Source organism: Myxine glutinosa, chromosome 1 (genome assembly GCF_964187855.1).
Source record: "Myxine glutinosa chromosome 1, kmMyxGlut1.1, whole genome shotgun sequence".
Lineage (NCBI taxonomy): Eukaryota > Metazoa > Chordata > Myxini > Myxiniformes > Myxinidae > Myxine > Myxine glutinosa.
Window position 1 is genome coordinate 224,791,884 of NC_136261.1, and position 26,561 is coordinate 224,818,444.

Sequence of the window (26,561 nt, forward strand, 5' to 3'; positions counted from 1 at the left end):
TTAAATTATTTTAAATAATTCTCTTAATCTGGATTCATATTCGGATCTTCACTAAAATCAAATCGATTTGCCCTCGTCACATGCAGAACCTGTGCACAAAGTTTAGTCCCAATCTGTCCATAACTTTTTGAGACATCGTGCATTCGTGCTATTTATCGTTTTTTGCCACATCTCTCAATGGTGAAGAATCATTTTAAAATTCTCTGATCCGAATCCGAATTTCAAATTATTCACCAAAATTTAATCAATGCGTCCTTGTCACTGTACATGTTCATACACACATGTACACGTTCATAGACACACAGGCACATGTTCATAGACACACAGACACATGTTCATAGACACACAGACACATGTTCATAGACACACAGACACATGTTCATAGACACACAGGCACATGTTCATAGACACACAGGCACTTGTTCATAGACACACAGGCACATGTTCATAGACACACAGGCACATGTTCATAGACACACAGGCACATGTTCATAGACACACAGGCACATGTTCATAGACACACAGGCACATGTTCATAGACACACAGGCACATGTTCATAGACACACAGGCACATGTTCATAGACACACAGGCACATGTTCATAGACACACAGGCACATGTTCATAGACACACAGGCACATGTTCATAGACACACAGGCACATGTTCATAGACACACAGGCACATGTTCATAGACACACAGGCACATGTTCTAAGACACACAGGCACATGTTCATAGACACACAGGCACATGTTCATAGCCACACAGGCACATGTTCATAGACACACAGGCACATGTTCATAGACACACAGGCACATGTTCATAGACACACAGGCACATGTTCATAGACACACAGGCACATGTTCATAGACACACAGGCACATGTTCATAGACACACAGGCACATGTTCATAGACACACAGGCACATGTTCATAGACACACAGGCACATGTTCATAGACACACAGGCACATGTTCATAGACACACAGGCACATGTTCATAGACACACAGGCACATGTTCATAGACACACAGGCACATGTTCTAAGACACACAGGCACATGTTCATAGACACACAGGCACATGTTCATAGACACACAGGCAGATGTTCATAGACACACAGACACATGTTCATAGACACACAGACATGTTCAAGGACAGAAGTACATGTTCATAGACACACAATTACATGTTCATAGACACACAATTACATGTTCATAGACACACAATTACATGTTCATAGACACACAGGCACATGTTCATAGACACACAGGTACATGTTCATAGACACACAGGTACATATTCATAGACACACAATTACATGTTCATAGACATTTTGTAAAAGTCCAGAGCTCGCGTTGGAATAGCTATTTACCTTTATGTTCTCAATGTTACTCGTTCTTCCCAAGTACTGCACAAGTTTGTAGGAGGACGAACCAGGGACAAATGTACACGAGGTCCGTTCAGAAAGTTATACGAACGATAGTGTACTTGGAGAGTCCACTTTAAATATTTTCAACAAATAACTACAATTAGTAAGGAAATAGTTCCCCCTACTCGTTATATATTGAAAAACATAAACACGTTGGCGTATCTTGGAATATGGTATCTCATCCGTAGAACTTTCTAAACACTGCTGTGCTCGAGTCGGACAAACCAGGAGAAAGGAGAACAAACCAAAGAGGGTTTTTTTTTAACTGGAAATATTGCCGTTTATTTTTACCTCAAGTCCCAAACAAACATACCTAGAGTCCGCAGCAACCACGACGCATTTTTCTGCTCATTTCAATGCATTCATATAGGCAGAAAAAATGCTTCGTAAGCAGCCCCAACCACACACAACAGGCTCCCCGCTTAAAAATGGCGCCCAAACCGTTCGGCCGTTAGGAGGTCGGAAACGGCGCCGAGTTCTTCTGACAGAATCGAATGAAAATTGACACAAAATCTCAAGTTCGGTAATGTTATTCAAAAATGAGGTAAAATTTTTAAAATTAAATTAACAACTTCCGAACCACTTTCACGCTTGACAGAAAAACTAAATAATAACGACGTTGTGCTAATTTGAGGACGTTTCCGCCACCGCTGTCTTGACGTAATCGCGCACTCAAATGTGTCTTCAGTATCATTACGTCATTCGACTGTTTAGATGAAATTGTCTCAGCAATCGGCGCACTGTAATCTAAACACACATGTACCACAAATTATGAAGTTATCTGGAAATAGAATCACGACAGAAATCTTTTTATCTTGGATATTCGCGAACAATCTTTGAATCACTTTATGCAAGATTTTTCAGTCAGCTGATTGTTCTAATCCTATCGGATGGTGTGTAATTGTGGCTACATCATACATGGCATCCGTTGGGTCGTCTTTCCCGCACTTTTCCACATTACACTTGAGGTTTATGCTCGTACTTTCGACCATTTTTATTTCGAATCGTGATCCTTTTCGATTAATATAATCATTAGATTCATGACACGCAAAGGAATTATTTTTTAGGTTTCCCTCAAACCAAACGTTTAAAGAGTGATACTGCGAACATTGTGCCATACACCGCCTAATACGATGACGACACGAAGAAAAAACTACAGTGGATAATGAGGCTGCATTCTATTATTGTTTTGTCGGCAAAACGGCAGAACTTTTAAATCCCCTCCTTTTCCACTTCTAACATCCCTCTTTCTTTTCTTTCTCCCAATCATAATTTTCTCACCATGGGGTGTGTCCCATTGTCAATAAGCTTGCCAAGCCATCCGTTCCTTATCAACCGTTTCGTTGGATTGCTTGCTTAAGTGCTTAAACGACTGAGTGAGCGCTAGACTAGACACGTTTATTACCTCCGCAACCGAAGTTGGATGGAGGTTGTGTTTTCACCTCCTGTTTCTCTGTGAGAAAGATATCTCAAAAAGCTATGGACGGATTCGGACGAACCAATAATGGGGGATAATTTAATATTACCTTTCACATCGCTACAAAGACTCAGACACTATAGAAAAATTATTATAAACAAGACCGACAGTCTAACAATGGCGTAACCAGGCTTGGATCTGCTGCTCCCCTGGCACGTGACCAGATACTCAGCTCCTTCACTTCACCCTTTGTACGTTTGAGTACGTTCGATCCATTTTATTACATACACGAGTATTTTGTAGATTTCAACGCTTTTACTCTTTCAGGCATAGAATAGTCTGGTCTGTTAAGGGGATTTTAAGGGGGGATTGTGCAAATTTGTCTGCAAGCATGAAACTTGGCACACTTGTAGTTTGTGACCTGCTGAAATCAAATCTGCCGGGAGCCAAAGCCAATTCTCAATGGGAGCGCCATATTTGACACTTAAAAATGGCCGCCACTCAAAAACTGACTTTTCCGTTACTAGCCAACCAAAAGTCACATAATTACAATGAAAAGCACTTTTCTAGGGTTTTGGACCTCACTGATTCTAAATCTGATGTCTGTTTGACAGTAGCTTTGACAGGGATCGCCAAATTGGAAAATCCAATATGGCGGCCGGTGAATATTATAATAAATTTTGCATAACTTTGACACTTAAAGTCATAAATCAGGAAGTAAAACAAGTAAAACCAAGAGATCAAGGTATCCTTTATTGATCAACAAAATCAGGCTAATAACCATTAAGCACTATGTTAATATTAATTAATTAATTTACATATATTAATAGAAAATCAATCAATCAATAAATGTATCAATCATATCACGTGCTGTGACTGGTGTCACACTGATTCATGAATTCTCATTGTTCACACATCCACCTTCGCATTTGCACAAAATTGTGCAACGAACGCCAGCTCTGCAGCACTAGCAGTTCCCTGTGCATGACTTCGCACAGCCACCCTGCAAAAGGATGGAACAGGCCTTGCTGCTGTCCTCAAGGGTTGTCCAGAAGGGCAACCACCCACCACTGCTGTCCTTGTGCCACCCCCAGTCATGGAAGTCAGGGATGTCCTGGTAAACAGACGTTGCCTGACTCCAGAAGAAGCTGGCCTGCAGCATTGCTCTGCGGATGTGTTGATATAGAGCAGCTTGTGTTGGTGGTAAGGCCTCTAGTGTCTTCTTCCCACTTGTGAAGAGTCGAAGCCTAGCCTCATTGACTCTTTCCAGACCACAGCCCTTGCTGTACATGACTACAACAAAGCGCTCTAGAGTGCGCATGTGCTGGGACTGTGGGCTGAGCTCTTGGGGTTCACTGGTGAGGGCAACAAGGGTGTCCGTCAGTCCTGGTGTGCTCTGCCAGGCTGACCAGGCTGACTTCTTACCACATCCCAGGAAGTGTGACACAGTGTCACAGCCTGTGACCACGTGGAATAGTGGCAGTGCCAGGCACGTTGATGGTCCCAGCTGGGCAGAGAGAGTGTGGATAGGAATGTCACGCATCTTCTTCCCACTGCCGAGACAGACCCACAACTGGGACAGCCCAAGTGATGAAAAGAAGTGAATGGCCAGGATGACCACATCACTGTCGACTGTGCGCACCAAGGCAACCTGGTGGCGCTGCTGTGCTGCATGGGCAAGATGGAGCAGTATCCTGGTATCAGCCTCAGTGTGGTTACATGGCTGAAGACCAGATACGTCATGTTGTTTGTTGGAGAGAACACTCTCCTTGTTGGTGCTGAGGAGAAGTCTCCCACCCAGATCCTGCTTTACAAGCTGTGCACTCAGGAAGGGGAACAGTTCCCTCTTGTTGTCAGTATTCTTGAGGAACCCAGTGTTCCAGTCCTTCTTTGGAATACGGGTCTGGCCATCCCCAATCCTGGTACATGGGCCTAAGCCACGACGATGGTGTGTCAGGGTTTTGAGGTTGTCCTCTGGGTAGGTGTCCCAGACAGCATCTACCTGTGTGACAGTTGGAGTTACCTGTGACTCTGCAAATGGCACCAAATGCTGTGACACATAATCAGTGAATGTGTGTGCTGAGGTCGGCCGCACCATGTGAACAACAGCTGCCATGTCAAGTACCACAACTGTGGCTGCTTTGGCTGCAGCTGAGCGACCAGTGGGTGCCTTTAGGTGCTCTAGAATGTCCGACTTTTTGCCAGACCTGAGTGATCCTTGGTTTGAGAGACTAGGTGGTTCTCTCTGATTCTCATACCGGAAGAACTCTTCCATGTCTGCATCAGGTCGAGACTGCAAGGACAGGAAAAGCTTGGTTATGAGGGAAGAGTTTCTCTGAGCACTGCCTGATGTGCCTCCCTTTTTGGTAGTAACAGGGCGATTGGCAAATGTGGGGACATTTTGGCGTTTGAGAGTGTTTGTTATTGGCAAAGTGTCCTGGTCTAGAGTCTGTGTTACAAACTTGGCATGCAGATCTTTTCCAAGGTTATGAAGCTGGGCAAGCGATGCAACACCTTCATCTTTCATGACCTCATGTGTGTGTAGAGCCACAAGCTCATGGCCATTGGCAAAGGGATTACCTAGCTGTTCAGCTATCTCCACAAATGACAGAACATCTTTCTTGTACTTAGTCTGCAAAGAACTTGCTTCTTCGTGATGGGTAGTGCGTGAGCTTGCAGTGTCCAACACAGCCTCAAACTCCTCGATACATCGAGAGCAGTCGGGACCTGCTAGCATGAAAAGAGTGAGGGCCTCAGGGTTTTCATACAGACCAACTGCACCACCATGGGCCTGAAGGTTCTTGTTTGACTGCTCATGAGATTGGTCCTTGCCAATGAGGCTGAACTTGTGCGGTGACCTCTGGACAACAAAGTTCCCCTTGAGAAACTCAGCATACAACTGTGGGTGCTTCTCAGGCAACTGGACCATATCCCGCACATGCACTGGTAGCCAACGAGCATAGTTTGTGTGGTCCATCACATGGAACCAGGAGCACAGCTCATCACAGACCTGCACATACAGCAGGAAGTCTCCCTCACGGAGAGAAAGGATGAAGCGGCACATTAGGAGCTCCAGGTCCACGATGGTAGACCAGAACATGAACATGGGATTGTGAGTTCTGGACCTTTGAGCCCAGATCTCTAGAGACTCAGGTGGTCCCTCAACACCAGAGCAGTAATTGGAGTATGACTTCTGTCTGAGGAGATACAGACCCATGACAGAGACCTGGTGAGCATAGCGAGTGCGCTTTATATGATGCTCATGAAGCACAGACTGGGCACGGCCAGATGTGAGGACCTGGGCCTGAGTAAGAATGTTGCTCCACCCAGAGTCCCGCAGCAACTTACCAATCATCTGGTGCATTTTGTCCTCTATGTGTATTGTGTAGAGCGCCCATCATCAGGACCAGCTTATCTTCCCCCATTGTGTCAGGGAATGACCACTGCAGCTGCTTAGCGATGGCATACAGAGGCTGGTCACCACCAAGCACAGGAGTTTGACCAGGGTTGAGGGCCTCTGTGCCTTGCATTGTGAGATGCATTGCATGTTTCATCATAGAAGGTGTGGCTGCTTTGTCAGGGAACAGAGGTAGAACCCCTATCAATGCCTTAGGCTTCACAGAGTCATCACTCATGAGTCGGGAGTTGTAGCCTGACCAGGTGATGACTTCACCTTCTGGCAATGTGTCCTGTTTCAGCACTGTGGACACATGTGCCATCCAGGACTCATCCTTGAATTTGGCTCCATGTAGCAGATTATGAGATGGCCGAGAATTGAGATCTGGAGTACATGGTACATGCAAATCATTGCTTGAGAATTCAGCTGGCTGAACCACTGTGTAGGATTCAGGAAGTTGTGGTACAGTAGTGTCTGTAGGATCCAGCTCGATAGAGGGTCGCTGTACTCCTTGGTTGTCCCAAGACAGGTGGTTTGTCACGCTGATTGCTGTCCCATGGAACTCATCATGGGAGAAGTTACCTTGGTTGCTGCTATCCAAGTTGTCTACATCAAAGGTTACGAAGACCCCACTACGGATGTTTGTGGGCAGCACAACTCCATCCTGGACAAACTGTTTGACGTGTGCTCGTGCCATGGATCGCCTGATCTCCAAGACAGGACTGTAAGACACAGAAACCCCAAAGGCATTGGCATTATTGATCTCTTTCTTCCGCCTACCCTCACCATGCAGCTTGAGGCCCTGGTACAAAGGGAAAGGGGTCTCATGTTCTTTGTTGTGACGGATGTTGCTGGACTTTGTGGCATGATGTGAACCACTGCAGGTATTATAAATAATCTGCTGGGCAATGGCGCTTGCAACTCTTGCCCTGCCTTGCACCTGCGCCTGCAACTCATTGCTCTGTTCACGCAAGATTGAGGGGCCCTGGAGCAGGATGTTGAGGAAGCTTCTCAGCTGTCCAGGGATGGGAGATGTCAGGGAATTAGAGGCAAAAGAACCAGTAAATGGTTCTTGCCTTTGGAGACAGCATTTCCTAAGTATTACTGCTGCTCGCATCAACAACAAAGCATCATCCTGACCTATCTGGGACTTATGGGCTTCAGCTATTAGATCTCCAACGTTCTGGTTGCTAGAGATATAGACTTCCTTGCCCTGGGAGAACTCTGTCGACTCAGGAAGCAGCTTCAGAAGATACTCCTTGAATCGTGTGGCATGTGGTTCCCTGGTATCAGAACAGGGAATTCCCTGTTGCTCCACAAGTGTTCTATATAACTGTCGCAAAGCAGACAGTTTGAAGACTGAGTCAGAGTCCTCGACTAAAGCAACAATTTGCGCAATGGCAACTGAATTGAAGTGAGGGGCAGGAGGACCTGCAGATGATCTGCGATCCTCAGCACGAGCTGAGTCTCTCAGGTGCAAGTAACACTGTACATGATAGTAAGTGTCACCAGCGTGGGCATCAGCTGCGTGGGCAATCAGTTTGCCCAGAAGATTGAAATTGTTGGTGCTCTGAGCCCAGGTCTTTAAGTTTGTGTCCACATTAAATGTTTCAACTTTACGTAGATTATTTTGGTCCTGTCCCTCACATATTATGCAACAAGGAGACTTCTGAGGAGCAGAAGACACTGCAAAACTGGACCGTAGTTTCTTAGGTGAGTTTTGGTCACTAGAATCCTCTTTTTCAGTGAACCTTCTCAGGCGAGAGTTACTGCAGTAGGTTCTGCAAACTTTGTGATATTTGGCATTGTGTGTCTGAAGCGTCTTAGCAATGCCCTGGCCCTCATCAAGCTGAGCCCATGACACTTTCAAACAAGAAGGCATGACACCAATGGCTTTAAAACCATTCAGATCTTTCTCAATTGAAGCAAGGCCCTCTTCCGTTGGCGTCTGCAACCGTTCATCCTTTTCTTCTTGGCAGACACAGCAAAGCTCCCAGTTGGTGGCATCCATCCTTGCCATCCACCACCAGTACAGCTAGGACTTCTATTCTCTATTCTTCTATTATATTCTTCTATTCCCACAGCAGAACGACAGGCACCTGAAATAAAATAAATAAAATAAAATTTAAATAAAAAAATTAAAATTTAAAAAAATTGTCAAACATAAATTTAAAAAAATGTAAAATTTCCTGTCAAGGCTACTGTCAAACAGACATCAGATTTAGAATCAGTCAGGTCCAAAACCCTAGAAAAGTGCTTTTAATTGTAATTATGTGACATTTGGTTGGCTAGTAACGGAAAAGTCAGTTTTTGAGTGGCGGCCATTTTGAAGTGTCAAATATGGCGCTCCCATTGAGAATTGGCTTTGGCTCCCGGCAGATTTGAATTCAGCATGTCAAAAACTACAAGTGTGCCAAATGTCATGCTTGTAGACAAATCTGCACAATTTTTCCCCGAACAGACCAGACTATAATGAGTTCAGAAATTTTCTCTTGTGGGATTTCTGCCCCGGTTTCATGTAAAAGGTTTAGCAATTTTTTCATTGTATACAAGATCGAGGCTCGTATAAGAACTAACATTAATCACAAAAAGACAAACTGACACACAAAACATATGATAAAGGGAGCGGGAGACAAGATGGGGAGAGAGGGGGAAGCACACAAGTACAACATTTGAGAGCAGGGACATCGGGAGATCTGTGGGAGTGAGAGGGCTCGGGGGGGGGGGGGGAGGAGGAGGAGGCATGGGAAGGACGGGGGGGTTGGAGAGGTATAAAACACATAGACACTGCTAGGACTTCCAGGAAAGAAGTCGGAATTTCAAAAAAGTAGCTCTGGGGAGAATTAACAGGGGTAGAAAAGTTCAAGGTTTTTGATGGGGGAAGATAAGAGATGGTGGTGAACAGCTGTTTTAAAGACCTGGAGGGAGGAGTGGGATTGAAGAGAGTGAGGGAGTTTCTTCCAGAGGCGGGAGAAAAGAGGAATGAAGGAGTGAAGGTGAGCAGAGAGTCTTGATTTTGGCAGTTTAACCATAAGAGGGTTGCAGGCAGATCTTGTGCGACCTGTACGAATATTTGGGGGACAGAGCACAGACAGAGCTGGGGGAGCTAGGCCGCAGAGGAGTCGGTAGAAGAGAGAAAGACCACCAACCTGCCTGCGGTGAGCGAGTGAAAGGCCCTCGGAGTTAGGTTTTATCGCGGGAGATTCCAATGATTCTGAAAGCTTTGGTTTCAACAGCATGAAGAGGAGCTAGGTGTGAGGCCCGTGATGTTGGTTTCCTGGACTTTTTTCCGCACAGATCGATCCAATATAGCCCAGAGGTGTTCAATAGGATTCATGTCAGGAGACCGACTTGGCCATGGAAGTCGCTTGATCCCATTTCTGTCCTGCCATTCATTGGTCTTTTTTGCTGTGTGGCATGGAACTCCATCTTCCATGAAGTGTTGTTTTTGACTATCTGACCAGTGGAGAAGACAGGGAGAAGTCCATCCTCAAAGATAGAAATGCATATCTTTGAGTTGATGTTGCCAACACTCCACAAGCTCTGACCGACCAGCGCTCCAGATTGCTCCCCATACCATCACTGAAAAACCACCATGTTTGACAGTTGGCTGCAATCAGTTCAAAGAAAACTCTTGACTCGGGTAGTCTCCAGACCCATACGCGTCCACTGTCGGGAAATTGAGCAAATTGGTAATCATCTGGAAAAAAAATGACAGTTTGCCAAAACTCCAAAGGTCTGTTGGCCATCTCGTCAGCCCACTTCTTTCTCCTTTGAAGGTTGGCTAGTCTAAGAAGAAGTTTTCTCCTAGCTGCTCTCCCATTACTATGTTGATGAAGGTACCGCACGGCAGTTCTTGAGCTAACTTGGACCTCCTCTGCAACATCTGCTGCCTTGCAACGGAGAGTTTTCTCAATGGACCGCTTGACAGTTCGAAGACACCTTTGAGGGCCAAGGTCGACCAGAACGGTAAGATGTGGATTCCTTGCCTTCGTGAGTGAATTGCACAATCACCCGATTGACCATAAAAAGCAGAATACCAAGGTTCTGAGCTATCTGACACTGGCTGACTGCACCTTCCAATTGGCCAAAAAATCGTCATCTTTGAAAATCGGAAAGTTTATGTGCTCCATGGGTTTGAGGCATAGTTCATTGTCATACAAGAACCAGGAACTCGTTTCTACAAATAAATAGTCGAATACTAGTACAAATCACTGAGTAAAACTGCGTTATACAGATGAAATGAATAAATTAAAGGGGTCTATTTACTTGTCATGTCTATACATACACAGGATGGACAAACTGTTCCAGACGGCATTGCCCTACAGGCTACGCCGTAAAAATATGGCTGCCAAACGTGAATCATGACGTCATCGTTTGCTTTTTTTTCTCAACCAATTTATCCCTACATCACGCTCAAGAAATTTCATGCTGAGCAGATCAAATGCTCGTCTATTTATGACGTCATAATGAAGGCACCTATGACATCATTAACATTATTCTCCATTGGGAGTGTTTTACAATGTGCCACCTTTCATTTTTTCCATGGAGTGGTTTCAGAGATAGAGGGGCAAAGTTTTTCTGTTTTCCAAGATGCCGCTCATGTCACGTGACCTATGACGTCTTAATTATCATTGGAAAATTCCATAGGAAGATGCACTTCTATGGTGAAAATTCCATGGCAATTGGACCAATGGATGCAGAGAAAACGAATATTAAAAGGAATAATGAATAAAGCATATTTTAAAGGGCTTTGCCATTAAAATCCCAAAAAATTTTGTTTGTTTTTTCAAACGTTTTTTTTCCCCTAAAACACTTCCATCCTCAAGGATAGAAATGAGGAACCCCTGAAACCAGGAACCCCTGAAAGTTTGACCCAGCGTCACTGATGAATGAACTCCTGAAAGTTTGAGCCAGCGTCACTGATGAATGAACTCCTGAAAGTTTGACCCAGCGTCACTGATGAATGAACCCCTGAAAGTTTGACCCGGCATCACTGATGAATGAACGTCACTGAACTTGCACAATTAACTTATCCTACAAGTTATCATGCTATCCCATGTTGGCACAGTCCTGCATTTCCTTAAAATGAATCCCATCCACCTTTTAAGAAAATATAATCACAAAACACAAGATAGAAATTTACTCCACAATTTATTGGTACATCAATTTTTTTCCCAGGTACATCAAACTTCAAGTGCAAAGCAATATATAACAGAATGTTTCATAACTTATGATTGCAACCTCCCCATCTGCCCCCATCAAAAACCTGGCATGAAAATAAACAACAAAGTCACAGCAAATTTCAAAGTTGAGTTGCAAACATTTTTCAATGGAACAAAAGATTACATTCGACGCAGTACGGATAGATAGGTGCCCGTTCCATGTTCCCACAGTCTTTGCAACTATGGACAGCTGTTATGTGGCTTCATTTCAGTTGTTACAAAACAATAAGTTTAAGAATGACATTTTGAGAAATAAATTGGGTTGCAAAGTCAGATTCTTCCAGTGAAAACCCAAGTAAAGGACAAAACATTTAATTGCCATAAGTAAGTGCATCTCCAATTTCCCATTTTGTGAGCAACAACCGAAGGTATTACCCAGATAAATTACTCTGTTTTTCTGCATTTCGTAAATTCTCATGTTAGTGGGGGGGCCAATGTTTTCCCGTTGAATTCAAATGTTAATTTGTGGACACTGGTTGGGTTGTCTTTAGGGATGATAGAAGTTGTAGAAAAAATATGTCTCCATTTTTTTCAAGTTCTTTATAGCGGCCATTTTGGATTATCAAAATGGCGTTTGTTGAAAACCGAAATTGTCATTATCTTGGCTTCTAAATGACCTAGAGTGTTAATTTTGGTGTCCAAATGTACATATTTGCGGATACTTAATCCAATAAACACACATTTATACACCTACATATGATCAAAAGGGTTCTTATGGCAGCCATCTTGGATTTTCACGCACTTATGCCAACACATATATATATATTTTTTTCCATCATTTTCACTTCTAAATCACATAAAGGCTGGACTTTAGTGTTCAAATGTACACTTATAATGTCTTTGTGCAATATTTTTAGTTGGCAGTGTTCATTGTTACATTGAAGGATCTCCATCCTCCTCATCATCAGTGTTATCGATTCCCATGGGGCGCTCCTGACCCGTGTTACCACACACCTCTTCATCTGCCCCACACATACACATCTCAGAACAGTTGAGATGCTGAGACCTGCATGAGCAGTGAGACATGCATTGGGTCTTCTTGCAGTTACATTTGATTAGATGTGTGATGGCAGCTGGGGCTGGAGGGTCCTTGGTTGTGATGGGCACCAGCTGATCTCCTTCTGCTCTCCATCCATGTTCTGTTGGTTGTGGAAGCTGGGGGTCCGGTACATCAGCCTGATGCCACACCATGGCCTGGAAATGTGCACGAGCAATGGCTTCATGTAAAGCTCCCCGTGTTGGTGGCAGCTTCTGTGCCTCTAGCTGTTTCTTGGTAAACAGTCTCCACCTCAGCTTGCCCACATCCACAACTGTAGTACGAGGCTCATACAGCTGGCATACAAATGCCTCAATGTCACTTTCTGTGTCAGCTCTCAGCTCCTCAGAGGCCCCAAGGTCATGAAACGCAGATACCACCTCAACAGAGCACCTATTGAGGGCTTGCCAACATGTGAGCTTTCCCTTGCCGGCAAACCGACCAGTCTGGTCTGCTCCCGTGAATGCATGGAATCCTGGTAGGGCTGCAGCCTTCCTGACACCAAGTTCATGTACTATTGGTTCCAGTGAGATTTGCCTCTTCTTGTTCCCCACACCCGTGATGAAGTATGTGTCTTTGCATAGTTCATGGTACCGGTGACCGGTGGAGTGCTAGGATGAATACATCAGTATCAGGTGACTGAATGTACAGCTGTGTTGCACCTCTTCGGACGGCATCTAGACTGTGAAGAAAGATCCTCGTATCAGCCTCCTCCTGGGAGCTACGGAGATGCTGTACATCCATGCAGTTGGAGAAGACATCCCGCCTTGAAGTGACGATGAAGACCTTGGTAGTCCCCTCAAAGTGACACAGAGCTTTCTTTGCCAGATAGACAGTTAGCTCATCTTTGGTGTTGGTGTGCGACAGGAACTGTTTTGCTGTCAGTTTCCCAATCGGGGTGCTGTCTTGAACGTGGTAAGCAGTGGGCGGCTTGCCACCTTGGCGCCTCTCCCGTGTGGCCTCTTTCAGTGAATTTGGCAGATCATATCGGTCAAACACGAGGTGGACTTCATCATACCCGTTGGTCTTGCAGTCCAGTGTTGCATTGAAATGGCCAGCCCACTGGGCACATGTTTTGACCCATTGTGGCTTACCCATTGCTTGCACTAATGCCATGCCGTCTATGACAGTCACCTTCTTGGGAGGGGGTGGAGTATGTTCAGGATTGTCGTCGTCTGGCTGCTGACCAGTGCCAGTTGACTTCTTGGGTAGATCTTCTAGGATGCCCATGAGCTTGCTTTTGTCTGTGTATGGTAGTAGTGTCCCAGCCATTGCAAAGAGGGTTCGTGGAAGCGCGGTGAATTCATATTGACCTATGGCATCCTTCAAGTTGATCTCTGGTCGTGAGCGGGCCACGATCAGCATGCGCGCAAACAGTGACCTGTCGTCTTTCAGCTCTACAACCTTGTCTGCCAGTTTGTGCTTCACAGCTTTCCTGGCACTCTTCCACATCTTCAGTTTGACCTTTCCCATTCTGGCCCAAAGGTTGATTTCATTTGTGGTGCATCTGATGGTGCATCTGGCTCTTTGGGCTTGTACGTGACTTGGCGTTTTGACTTGTAGCCGTACATGATGTTCTGACTGATGGTTATAACATCTCGATGAATAGTGGCTGAGCGCATAGTCTCTGGCTCAATGCTCGTGGCTGGTCCTTCCAGTATCCAGCGGAGGAAAGCATAGAGTACTTTGGGTACATGCTTTTCAGCATCATCAGTGTTCATTTCTCCTTCAAATTGCCATGGGTGCTTGTTCTGACAAGCAATGGCACTGCGGAGAACAGAGGCACTCTCAAACAGTTGTTCGATGTTTTTTTCATTTGTCTTCGTCATTGCATCTTCGACAGCTGCATCACGCACGGCAGTGGAGAATACACAGTCTGACTCGTTTCGACGTTTTGGTTTCATGAAGTGAACGTCATCAATGTGAGAGTTGATTTTCTCCTTCATGCCTTGGGTAGTAGGTGATGGGACATTGTGCACACCATTATTGTCAAGAATCCTGGAGTAAACCGACTTCAGGTCAGACATGTTGAGAATTTCACCAGCTTGGAGTAGAGAGCGAACAAGGCTGACAAACTCAATGTCTGCGGCTATTTTGATAACATTAGTTTCTTGCAGTATGTGTTCTTTGTCATCACTTGATGTCCCACTCTTGGGAGCACGTTGGACATTCTGCACCCAGCATGGGAGATGATACTTGACGTCGATCGCATGAGCATCATGTGCACTGATGGCAGCACTCAGCTGAACTTTCCACTTGTGGTTGCTGCCTTCTTCAACAGCTTTCTTCAGCTGTTTACCTGCGTTGAACGTGCATACAACATGTACACTTTCCTTAGTGACCTCTTGACAGAAGAAACAAAGGTCTCTGTTGAATGGAGTTGATGATGAACGTGTGAAGCGAAGAGTCTCGTCTTGCGTAGAACCTGAGGTACTTGCAGCGGCAGGTGCAGAAGAAGGACGTCCACACCTCTTATGAAGATGCTGGGTGTCGCCATGTTCGCAGGCTTTCTGGTGGCGAACTCTAGCACGCTCCAGGTGAGCAGTGTTGCATGTAGATCCATAACATGCCCGGTGCCACTTTGCTTTATTGTTCCTCAAGTCAGTGGCAGTGAAACAGCTTAATCGTTCGCTGATCTGTTTGAAGTCGGCATCACCATATCGTGCCCTCTCCTGGATGAACTGGAGAAACTTTGCATATGAGCCCAGTGCTGGCTCAGTCACTAGTGCACCTTGGGGATCCTGGCACTGAATGCAAAGTGTGAAATCAGTTTCTTTCTTGGTTTTCTTGCTTTTTGGCTCCATCATAGCTCAGGGTCACGAATCTGGAACATACAAATAACAAATAACAATTAAGATAGATGTGCATTAAGTTAGATTTTGGACACTGGTTCGGCTGTGCCATAAAAACCTATTTTTATCCCTTGTAGGTTATTAAAGAAGGTTTCATTCAATTCTCTATCCCCAAAAATGTACAACTGGACACCAGAATCGAAACTCTAGGTCATTTAGAAGCCAAGATAATGGAATTTTACGTTTTCGACATCCGCCATTTTGAAAATCCAAAATGGCCGCCATAAAGAACTTGAAACAATTGGAGACATATTTTTTCTAGAACTTATATCATCCCTAAAGACAGCCCAACCAGTGTCCAAAAATTAACAAGCAATTTCACCGGGCATTTCAATCTGCTACATTGGCCCCCCCACTATGTACACAAGGATTATTATCAGTCGACATCAAGGATTAATGGTTGTGATATTGAGCACTTGTGGGGATAACTTTGGTTTGGGGCTGCTGGAGTACAGAAAAATTAGGCACCATGACTCTCAAGACGGTGGGTTTTGTTTAACAACTCACGGTCAAATTACAACTTTGGGGCAGGGGAGGGAAATGTTAAATCGTTAATATGATATTGTATCAAGTACACCAGAGATAACCGAACCAGGTTGTTCACACAAAGCCAAGAGATTAAAACAGCAGACGTATCAAGAATAATTGCAAATAACCTTCTCCCTTCAGCGGCACTCCACATTTACCATGGATTACAGAGCCTGCATCTTCATGCACATTTCCAGATACTGAAAATGGAATGAATTGCCACCATTAACAAATTACATATGTAAAAACAAGGTAATTTCCCCCCCCTTTCCAAACACTCCTTCCATCTCAAATGTTCCAAATTCAGCTGAACCTCCTTTCCTCCTTCACTCAATACGTGATTTGCACCCCCTCCCCATCCCGCCCCTATAATATGGAATGGTCTACTACCTGGATTTTCAAAAGTAAAGGTTCCACTAAATATAAAGCTAATAAAAATGCGAAACGCAGAGGTGCGAGCAAATGATGGAGTAAACACTTATAGGGGGGGGGCCTGGGGCATCAGTCACTTCAAGTTTTTGAAAAAGTTTGATTTTTGGTACCATTTTGAAGCTTAGGGTCTAAGTAAGAATTTTGGTCCGAGTGGACAAAGATCACATGGAGTCTTCATACATTCCCGCCATTTTCCAAGATGGCCGCCATCAAAATCTAATACTGACAATATCTCGGAAACTAATCAACCTAGAAACATGAATTTGGTGTCTATACCTAGGTTTTCATGGTCAAGGAATCCAATAAAACCATTTCTGACTACATCAGAGTATTTATTTGTCCCGAAATGGTAAATTACACAACAAACGTTATAGCAGAATTTAGCAGAATTATGCATGTTAACAATTAAGCACATACGAACGTAAATTCTATAAAATACCATGAATATAAACCGAACATTCTATTTTCATTGTTCTTAGTGATATTTGATTGATTAGGTAAGTGCAACTAAAAAATCATTACTCATTCTCACAACCATCATGGTCATTTAGTTGGGACATGTGCACTTGCATAAACGTGAGCACTTCAAGTCAGCTTTTTTGCACTTGCATGACGAGCAAGGTTTTGTGCACGCGCATTTTACGTCTAGATCAAACACATCCCTGGCAAGGGGCAACGTGGTCCAGATGGGAACCAGTTGGCCATCTTTTTCCATCCATCCATGATTGCTTGGGCTTGGGACTAGTGCCAGTGGCTCGTGCGCTGTAGTCCAGATGCTCGCCTGGAAGACACTCCTTTTGAGATGTTGGTCCAGCGCATCACTTGTAGGGGGTATTCTTTCCACATCCCTAGTCCTGTGACAGAAAACCCTCATTCGAACAAGGTCAACGTTGGTGTCATCAGTGATAGGTTCGTTGGAGTACATTTTGCAAACAAAGTGACTCACCACTTCCCTCAACTCTGGCGATGTAAGAAACGGGGTGCTAGCAATTGTCGCAAACTCACTCAAGAGGGGTGGAACCTCATCTTTCCGCTTGAAGCAGTATCGCTTGCCCTTGAATTTGAAAGCTGACGTGCTGTCTGATCCAGTGAATGCATGAAAGAGAGCCAAGGCTTTGCACGTTGTCACACCCAAACTTGAGGCAATGTTGTTGAGGGAGATCATTTTGACTGTCTTTCCTGCTTTGAAGGAAATCCAGATATCTGACTCCGGATTCACCGCCTTGATGTGGTGGAAGTTACACAGAAGTATTACGACAACGTCTGTGTCGCCAGTATAGACCATTCCCAGTGATGAATATTGGAGGGCATGAAGAAGATGTACCAGGACACGAGTGTCTGCCTCCTCATGATTACATCGTCCCATGGGCGGTCCATTCCCTGCATTGAGGACTTGGTCACCAGAAGTGATATAAACCTGTTTGCCATCTTGGAATGGTGTTTGCACAATGCTTGTTGACAGGAATGAGAAGAGCTCTTTTTTATTTTCGGCATTAGCCAAAAAGTTTTGCCAGTTTCCAGGCACTTTGGCAGAACCAGATACTCGCTGTCGTGTGCCTGTTCCTCGCTTTTCTCTTGTGGTCGCTTTGATTGACATTGTGCGATACTGATCCCATACAATATCCACTCTCGCTGCTCTTTTCAACTCATGCTGGATTCTTGGGCAGAATACTTTGGTGAAATATTCATCTACTCTAGTAGCTCATGGTGGTTGAGTATGCACTTTATTGTACAGACCTAAACTCTTCAGGAATCCACTAATTGAAGGTCCAGTAACAATATTTGGTTGGTAACACATTTGCCACTGACGGCGAAATAGCTGAAATGGCCATACCCCTTTTTGGGCCACGCCCCCTTTTTTGCCGTGACTGTATCTACAGAACCGTTGGACCTAGGAGGTTGCCCGACCACTCAAAATTTGCGCAATGGCCACATTATGGGGGGTCAGTAATACATTTTCATATCCAAAAGTCAATGGTTTTTAAGATAATTGCCAAAAACCGATTTCAACATGTTACGAACTACAATTGTATGATACCACCAAGGCCACAACATTATATGACACTTATACCTTTTGCATCATCCTATTTTGGAATTTACTTATTTGGATTTATACACTTTTCGCCTTTACTACAGCCACAAAACGTGACACATTTAATGTTCCTGTCTCTGCAAGTGCACGTTTTGGTACTCATACATGCTCTTGGGCATTTGCATGGAGGAGGCAGGTCATCGGGCCTGCACGATACTGGCAGTATCACTGGTGTTATGCCAACGTCCGTTGCTTCATACCCATACTGGAGTGGATCTGGTTTGGTGACGGCAGGAGTTGGGGCTTGCAACCACATCTTACACTGAAGAAATGCTCGCTTTATGTGTTCTCGTAGCGTTGATGAACAGCACACAAGCTGGTTGAAGTCCAGTTCTTTCTTGGAGTTGTGGTACTGCTCCCATCGATATTCATCGAAAGTGGAACAGTCGGTCTTCTTTAATCCAGACACAAGGAACTTTTCAGCATTGCTTGTTATCTGTGGTGACAGTTCTTCTACACCAAACCCTTCCAGTAGGGAGAGATCGATGGATGCTTTCAGGCCAGACAGCTTTGGACCCACCTTGCTGGTACTGTCGCAACCGCTGAGAGCATGAATGGCTGGGAGACACGACACCAAACCGTTGTCCAGTTGATCAACCAACATGTGGACTGGTACAGTTTTCTTTGTTTTCCGGTTACCAAGCTTCACGTACAGCTTTTGTAGTTGCCAGGTTGTGTTGAAGTGGAAGATGAGGTTGACAAAGACATCTGTGTCAGGCGAGTCGACCAAGACTGATTGAACCCCGTGTTTCACAACACCATCATTAATATGGAACATGATTCTGTCGTCGGCTTCTTCTTGGTTGCTTGAGAGCTCTGCGATCTGTGTTTCAGTGCCAGCTAACAGTTTCCTGCATTCACCCCCATATACTCCTCCAAAGAATATTTCCTTGTCCGACTCGACATTCTGCAGCATCCACTTGAAGACATACTCCTGCAACCGAACTTTGTTCAACATTGAGCTCCAGAACATATCAAGATCGACAGGGAGTTTCTGATTGTCAGACCCAATGGTGATTGTGATTTGTTCTGAGGAACTTCGCTGTGCCCGTTCCATTTGCTTGATTGATGATTTTTGATAAACATAAAAAATAATGTCTATTCTTGTGGACACGGAGCCTGTAGCAAGAATCCTGTTGGAAAGACTCTCAGCCAATTCCCCGAATGTGTGAAGGCCCATCTTTTTCATCGGTAGTTTACGCACAAGTGCCATGAAGTCCACTATTGTCATCTGAGCGTCACTCTTTACATTCCTCGTCTCCTGTGGAAGGCGACTGACAAGTTCCCTGGCTAAGGAGGCTTTATCGGGCTTCTTCAATTTGATGCCATCTTTACATTCAGTGGTGAGGAACTGGGATGTGCTGGTCAATTCATACTTCAGGAGTTCTAGCATGCTGTACCCTCTTTCTCTAGCATAGTCAATGTACCTAACCGTTTCCGCTGCATCCTTTTTCGCCATCGATTTCTTCGCTGTGAACGGAGTAGAAGTACGTTTCACGAAAACAGTCTTGCGGTTGGTAGGGATTGTATCATGTAGGTGCTTCTCCTTATCCTGAAATCTGGTCTCAACAAACTCTTCATAACTCTTCTCACCAATTTCCAGGCATTCAAGTAATCCGTCGACAACCTCCTGGGGAATGTCAGCTCCAGTAGAGATGTTCTGAAGTCTGATTCCAGCGTCGAACGGATTGTTGATGGATTTTATGTAATCCAGAAGGGCCTTTGCACGAACATGGCCAATCTTCGTAGAACTTGGATTGAACTCATGGTGTAGGCTCAGCTCACTGTCATCTTTGTCTCCCAAGTTGCACCATTCCAGCAGCTGTGCCACATGAAGATCTTTCTCATGCTTTAGGAGATTCCATAAGGCTACTGCTTCTTTCTGTCTGGTCATCCCAATGATACCTCCAGCAACCTTGGCGGGTTTATTGTAACACTTCTCGAGTGCCATGTCAAATCCTACTGCACTGCCTTGTCGGGTAGTGTGGTACATCACCCATCCACCATCTGTAAAGCATCTGTAGATACCCGGGAACTTCCTTTGTAGGTCCAGGCAATCTTCAAGGAACAGCGTACCCCATCTGCTATAGTTTGTCCGGCCAAACCCGAAGAACAAAGGCATGCACCTCCGCACAGCTGAAACGAAAAGATGCCAATCGCCTTGCCGAATAGAGTGTGTAAGATCTCTCAGGATAGGATACAGCTCATCCAGAAACAAGCTCCAGTACCTCACATTCTCATTACAGGCCGTTTCTTTCCATTCGGTGAAATACTTCTTCAAGTCTGCATGTAAGATCTTGCTTTCTTCCCAAATCTCTCTGAACGCTGTATGGTCACTATCTAAAGCCTGCTGCATCTTAGTTTCCATGGTCTCTATTTTCTGGTCTAATTCACAACTAGTACTGTCCTGGTCAGGTTGAAACTTCTCAAACATAAGAACTGTCATCACCTCTGATACAAGACTCATTCCCTCCTTGCCTTTGCAATAGTGACCTCCAGTCATGACACTATTCTCTACAACGAGCTTGCCAAAGGCTTCAGTCTCAATCAAAGCCAGACTCTTCAGGAATCAAGTAATTGAACAATAGGAACAGGAACAGGAACAATTACGAATAATATTGTAGTTCGTAACATGTTGAAATCGGTTTTTGGCAATTATCTTAAAAACCATTGACTTTTGGATATGAAAATGTATTACTGACCCCCCCATAATGTGGCCATTGCGCAAATTTTGAGTGGTCGGGCAACCTCCTAGGTCCAACGGTTCTGTAGATACAGTCACGGCAAAAAAGGGGGCGTGGCCCAAAAAGGGGTGTGGCCATTTCAGCTATTTCGCCGTCAGTGGCAAATGTGTTACCAACCAAATATTGTTCCTGGACCTTCAATTAGTGGATTCCTGAAGAGTTTAGGTCTGTACAATAAAGTGCATACTCAACCACCATGAGCTACTCTAGTAATCAAATGTTTTGCCTTGGACAGTTGTGCCAGGAAGAGAGTGGATCAGTGCACCACCATCAATAACGATGACCCCATAATCATCTGGTGCGACGAGCTCCTCATCCGCGGATAGTCCGGTACTTGCACTTGCTTCCATAATGCACGCCAATAAATCTGACTTGGTGCAAGAGTTGATGGACCCATCAGAAGCCAGTGCATCTGGTGATGAGGAGGATTCGTGACGGAAAAATTCCTCCAAATTTCCACCCCGGCTATCAACCATAATGAATGCTTGTCCATACAGCTCTGTATGTTGTTTGAAGTGCTGCACCTTCTTCTGAAGTGCTGTCTTTTTTCGAGTTTTCTCCCCATGGAACAGCAGCAAGTTGTTTTTCTTGATCGGAGCTGCCAGAGGTACATCATTTGAGTCCAGCACATTCTTCCGAAAGTGGTCATACTGCTCTTGTCCTCTAGATTCTAAGACACGGACCGATGTGGCGGCAGACTTGTCAACACACACTTTATTGTCTAATGTAACTAGTTCTGCACTACTCTCTTCAAAGGGATTCCCTCTGCTTTGCAGCACATCCATGAGATTTGTGACATGACGCCTAAATCGGTGCTGGGATGTACTTCCTTCCTCGTGATGAGGGAGCTCTTGATCTTCGTCGTCATCTACATCAGTGAATTGCTCTAGAACACGGCTAATTTCTGGACCAGTTGCAATCCAGCGTTCTAGCATCTCAGGGTTCTCTGTGATCCCGATCACTCCCCCAACCCCTTTCACCCGTTTGTTGGCCTGCTCGTGTGCTTGATCAATCGGAATGGAAGAGTAACGATGATTGCTTCGACTTATTGCCCAGTGACCTGCTTCAAACTCCTCTTGGATGCTAGATGGAAGACTTTCAAGGTCTCTGATGAATACGGGAACCCACCTTGCATAATTCTGGTGATCAAGTGCAAAGAACAGAAGCACAAGGTTTTGCAGAGTAGCCACCATAAGTTTGAACTTTCGCTCTCTGTGTGATCTAATAAACATGAAGATGAGCTGTTCGTACTTGTGAATGAGTAACCAGAACTGCACTGTTGGTTTCTCTTTGCAAGCTACAGAGACCCAGTCGTCGAAGGTCATTTCACTTCCGCCGTCCTCATAGGCTCGTTTCAGTAGACTATCGAGCACCACAACAGTAATCTGGTGAGCATACCGTGTTCTCATTGGATCATTTGCTCTCAAGTAAGATGTCGCTGCAGCTACTGTCAAGGCAATGCCAGCCTCTGCAAAGGCTTCAGGCCATCCAGACCCTCGTAGGAAATCTCCCATAGTCGCCCACAAAGCCATTTCGATGTGGAGCCCTCCCAACATCACCAGAAACGTATCTTCTCCAAAGAGTTCAGGAAAGGTCCATTGCATTTTCTTGGCAATATCAAAGAGTGGCTGGTCCACTGCCATGATTGGGATTTGCTGTGGGTTGAGGAACTCGGTTGTTTTCTTGACCAGGTCCATTCCATGTCGAATCATTTTTGGTGTAGCTGCTTTATCACGGAATAGTGGTAGCATGGCTTCAATACATTTCTCTGTTGATCCCACAGCATCCGATCGAGAAGCATGATATGCCGACCACATAATTGGAGGAACAGTTTCACTTTCAAATTCCATTTGCATATTTTCCTGCACCATTTTCATCCAGGCCTTTTCATGGTGTTCCTCCTTGTCAAATGACGCCATGGACTGTGGCTGCACGTCTTTCACAGGAGGTTGGGTGACAAGATTCCGGCTCATAGGTGGAACAAACGTGTACAGAGGAGGCAGCATTGGTCCCTTGGTGCTTGATGCTCGTCGATGGAAGTCGATTTCTATAGGTTCTTGGTCCAGCCCTGGGTTTTCTACTGAAGGAAACTGAAACATGGAGATACCTGTTCCATGAAATGAGGATGTGGCTGTTCTGGACGTAGGATTGTGATCTAGATTGTCAAGGGCTGCAACCGTAAAAATCTGCTGACGAAGGTTGCTAGGACAGACTATATCAGCGTTGGCATGTGCTCTTTCAGCAGTAGCTTGTGCATATCCAACTTCAATGGTAAGCACTCTCTTATATGACACGCTAAGGCAATACTGATGTAGCAGTTGTACCAGTTTCTTGCTCCTTGTTTGGGAATGCAGTTTTAAGGCCAAAAACACTGCAAGAGGAGGCTCACATCTCCAGTTTGCAGGAAGAGAAGTGATGTTCAACATGGTTAGTTGACTCATGGAGAGAACTGTCCTGGAATTGTCTTGCATAGGAGATGATTTAGGACCAGTAAGCAGTTGACGAAAGAAATATTTCAGCTTTGTTGGAACAGCAGATTCCTCACAACCTTCAGGAAATGACCCCTTGAAATTGAAAGCAGTATCATGATCCAAAACTGCTTTACGTAGAATTGATGCTGCCAACAGTAAGGTACGTGATTCTTCCTCTGGTGTCTGGCTCGCGCTGGAGATGATTTTTCGAGCTGTCTCTGAGCAAACAAGGAATACTCGATTTCGGATCCCTTTTTCTTCTGTCAGATGTGGGAAGTGTTCAAGTACTCTCTCTTTCAGGCGTGTGCAGTTCACTGTCTTACGAATCTCATGCTGTCCCAACCTTTCCGTCATCATATCTGTCAAATCTTGGAGAGCAAAGATTCTACGTCCTCCAGCAATTTCTTCACTGACGAATTGTAGTAGCTCATTTTCTACTGTGATTTCAGTGTCTTGGGTGACTTGACCTTGTTTTGTACTGATTAGCATTTCATAATGCCGACGGTTGAATTTAGTGTAGCAATATCGATGATAGTTAGCTTCAATAGCTACCAGATCTCCTTCTGCAAGCCGTGCTACAATGCGATCCTCTCCCAATGAAACTGCTTTGTCATGGATGTTCTCGGTGAGGGAAACTTTTTGGAATGAATGGTCATCTTTACTCGTTTCTTCATTACAGAAGAGACATAAATTTCGATTAGTTTCTGTGCTAGATCTTCTTGGTCGTTTTCGTAGAGGTGGCAAGCCTTTGGAAGAACGTGTTTTTGCCCGGTCAAGTGCTGATGCCTTGTACAACTGACGACATGTTTTGTGCCAGGATGCTCGATTTGCTTGCATAGATCCTTCATCTGGAAGTTCCAAGTTTGGGTGAGGTGCAGCATCAACATCTCGGAATTGATTTACAAGGCTGATAATATCTTTGTATGCCTCCGCCCTACGTACACCAACTGGGTTGTCAAGAGGACAGACAAGTTCTTCGTTTGTTTTTTCTTGGCAGAGGACACACAACTCACAGTTCGTTGTCTCAGCCATCACACTAGCCTGGAACGAAAAGAAAATACATGTAAGTATATAATAACCAAGCATAATCAAGTATACATGGACATAACATAACACAAAAATCTGACAAGTAGGGATTCAGCAGAAGCAGTTGCACATACATATGAATTATCCAAACCGATTTCCAAATATACAAAATGTATTCATGTGTGCTGACTTATATAACACAATGGCTATTGTATTTAGATATTTGGATACATACTGATATATCAACAGATATATAATGCGACTAGAAAATGTGCTAATGAGTTCGTGTACTGCACAGATATTCCAGCAAACAACCTAAGCTGATTCCATGATCACAAAGGATAAATGTGAGATCCTAATTGCCATGGTTATTTTTCTACTTTTGGGGAACAGAGATACACCTACTGATTTAGAGACATAACTGTTTGCTTCCCTGGCCATAAAATTCTAGGCATGGACACCAACAGCATGACTGAAGGTTTAGTGGTTTTGGAAGTATAGCCGATATAGGATTTTGGTGGCGGCCATCTTGAATTTTACCATTTCGGGACAAATAAATACTCTGATGTAGTCAGAAATGGTTTTATTTGATTCCTTGACCATGAAAACCTAGGTATAGACACCAAATTCATGTTTCTAGGTTGATTAGTTTCCGAGATATTGTCAGTATTAGATTTTGATGGCGGCCATCTTGGAAAATGGCGGGAATGTATGAAGACTCCATGTGATCTTTGTCCACTCGGACCAAAATTGTTACTTAGACCCTAAGCTTCGACCTGGTACCAAAAACTAAACTTTTTCAAAAACTTGAAGTGAAAATGAAAATTTGTTCATGGTGGGAACCCCACTATTAGAAGGATACATACAACAGGCTGAAGAATCAAAACATGTCTGTTTTAGCAATTTCAAATAGACTCCTTTACTTAAAAGGTAACAAGGAAAAAAGTTTTTCTCCAGCGGTTTAAAAAAAAAAAAATTTGTGAAGTCGCATGTTTATTTTAAAAAAGGAAAAAAAAAGGCCATGACCAAAAAATACACTCCTCTTGAGATTCTCACCAATGAAGACCGACTTTGGCTTTATACAGTCAACATTGTCCTTTTCTCGAATACCTATCAAATTATTAATTTAAGCTTGGTTTGGAGATTCTTGGATATCTTGACACACCTTATAGTCTAACATCCAAGAACATACATCCAACAGCAGTGCCAAGCTGAATGCTACATTACAAATTATTTTTCCAGCCTCATCAAAACATTTTCGCAGGATTCAAATATGTATTTGAAGACAACGATATCAGTTTCTCAATAAAATTAAAAGTCAGGGTTTTCAGCTCGAGTTGTATTGGATCAAATGACATTGTTGGTAGCATTAAAAATTTTTTAGAAATACAGAATGAGTACACAAAGTGAAGAGCAGAAAAAAAGGGTTTTTTGTAAATTAAAAGTTGATAAGAGGATATTTACTGCTGTGGGAAACAAGCTCACTGTTTTTGCTCTGAAAAATAAGGCGAATGCTAGAAATTACGGCTGTACCTCATTTCACACTGGATAAACATGCTCTTATGAACCGGGTTTGAAAGATGCATTGTTTTTCTTGCCAGTCGATACAGAGCAATAAATACTAGCCTTCAGAGCCAAGCATTCTGTTGCGTATTCGATACCAGAAACATCCTGGATAGGAATAATCTCTCTTTTACCATCACCTCTGAATTGTCAACATCCTCAAAGTGAGAAAATGTCCACAATGTATCATAGTTCTCTCGTCAAGAGAGGTTTACAAGTTCACTTGATGAGCAGCACGTAGAAGGCAAGAGCAACGCAGCAGAGAGAGACAGGGATGTGTAAACGAGTCCCGATCACCGAAGTTGAAAGGCAAAAAAAAAGATATGTTAAAGGTGGCATCATGGCAGCAA

General features: G+C 44.2%; 4 protein-coding genes across 7 annotated transcripts in view; all 4 read right to left on the bottom strand.

Annotated features, from left to right (window-relative positions):
- SMC4 (structural maintenance of chromosomes 4) overlaps positions 1–2,138 on the bottom strand; it is a 138,324-nt gene extending 136,186 nt beyond the window's left edge. For 3 of the 4 annotated variants that reach the window (XM_068127361.2, XM_068127329.2, XM_078784297.1), the window contains exon 1: positions 1,742–2,138. The gene's annotated coding sequence lies outside the window, so the exon portion shown is untranslated. Of the gene's footprint in view, positions 1–1,371 lie in introns of all 4 variants that reach the window. The other variant, XM_068127342.2, reaches the window with a different exon arrangement.
- The window catches only part of LOC144891290 (uncharacterized), a 981,422-nt gene extending 968,242 nt beyond the window's left edge, over positions 1–13,180 (bottom strand). Inside the window, exons 1-2 of the mRNA XM_078773901.1 lie at positions 13,166–13,180; positions 12,422–13,114 (exon numbers count right to left, since the gene is read on the bottom strand). Of these exons, the coding sequence (XP_078630027.1) occupies positions 12,422–13,114; positions 13,166–13,180 (708 nt within the window). The remainder of the gene's footprint in view (positions 1–12,421; positions 13,115–13,165) is intronic.
- Positions 11,380–17,987, bottom strand: LOC144893610 (uncharacterized). Its single transcript, XM_078784316.1, has 2 exons — positions 15,712–17,987; positions 11,380–11,880 (listed from the first exon to the last, which is right to left on the bottom strand). The coding sequence occupies exon 1, from the start codon at positions 17,910–17,912 to the stop codon at positions 16,863–16,865; it is 1,050 nt and encodes a 349-aa protein (XP_078640442.1). The 5' UTR covers positions 17,913–17,987; the 3' UTR covers positions 11,380–11,880; positions 15,712–16,862.
- Positions 11,380–26,561, bottom strand: part of LOC144893608 (uncharacterized) — a 29,037-nt gene continuing 13,855 nt past the window's right edge. The window contains exon 3 of the mRNA XM_078784299.1: positions 11,380–15,327. Within this exon, the coding sequence (XP_078640425.1) occupies positions 13,958–15,310 (1,353 nt within the window). The 5' untranslated portion in view covers positions 15,311–15,327 and the 3' untranslated portion in view covers positions 11,380–13,957. The remainder of the gene's footprint in view (positions 15,328–26,561) is intronic.

What these genes read in the sequence shown, in the direction of transcription:
- LOC144893610 (XM_078784316.1), bottom strand. Translation starts at nt 17,912, where the DNA reads ATGTCAATCAAAGCGACCACAAGAGAAAAGCGAGGAACAGGCACACGA.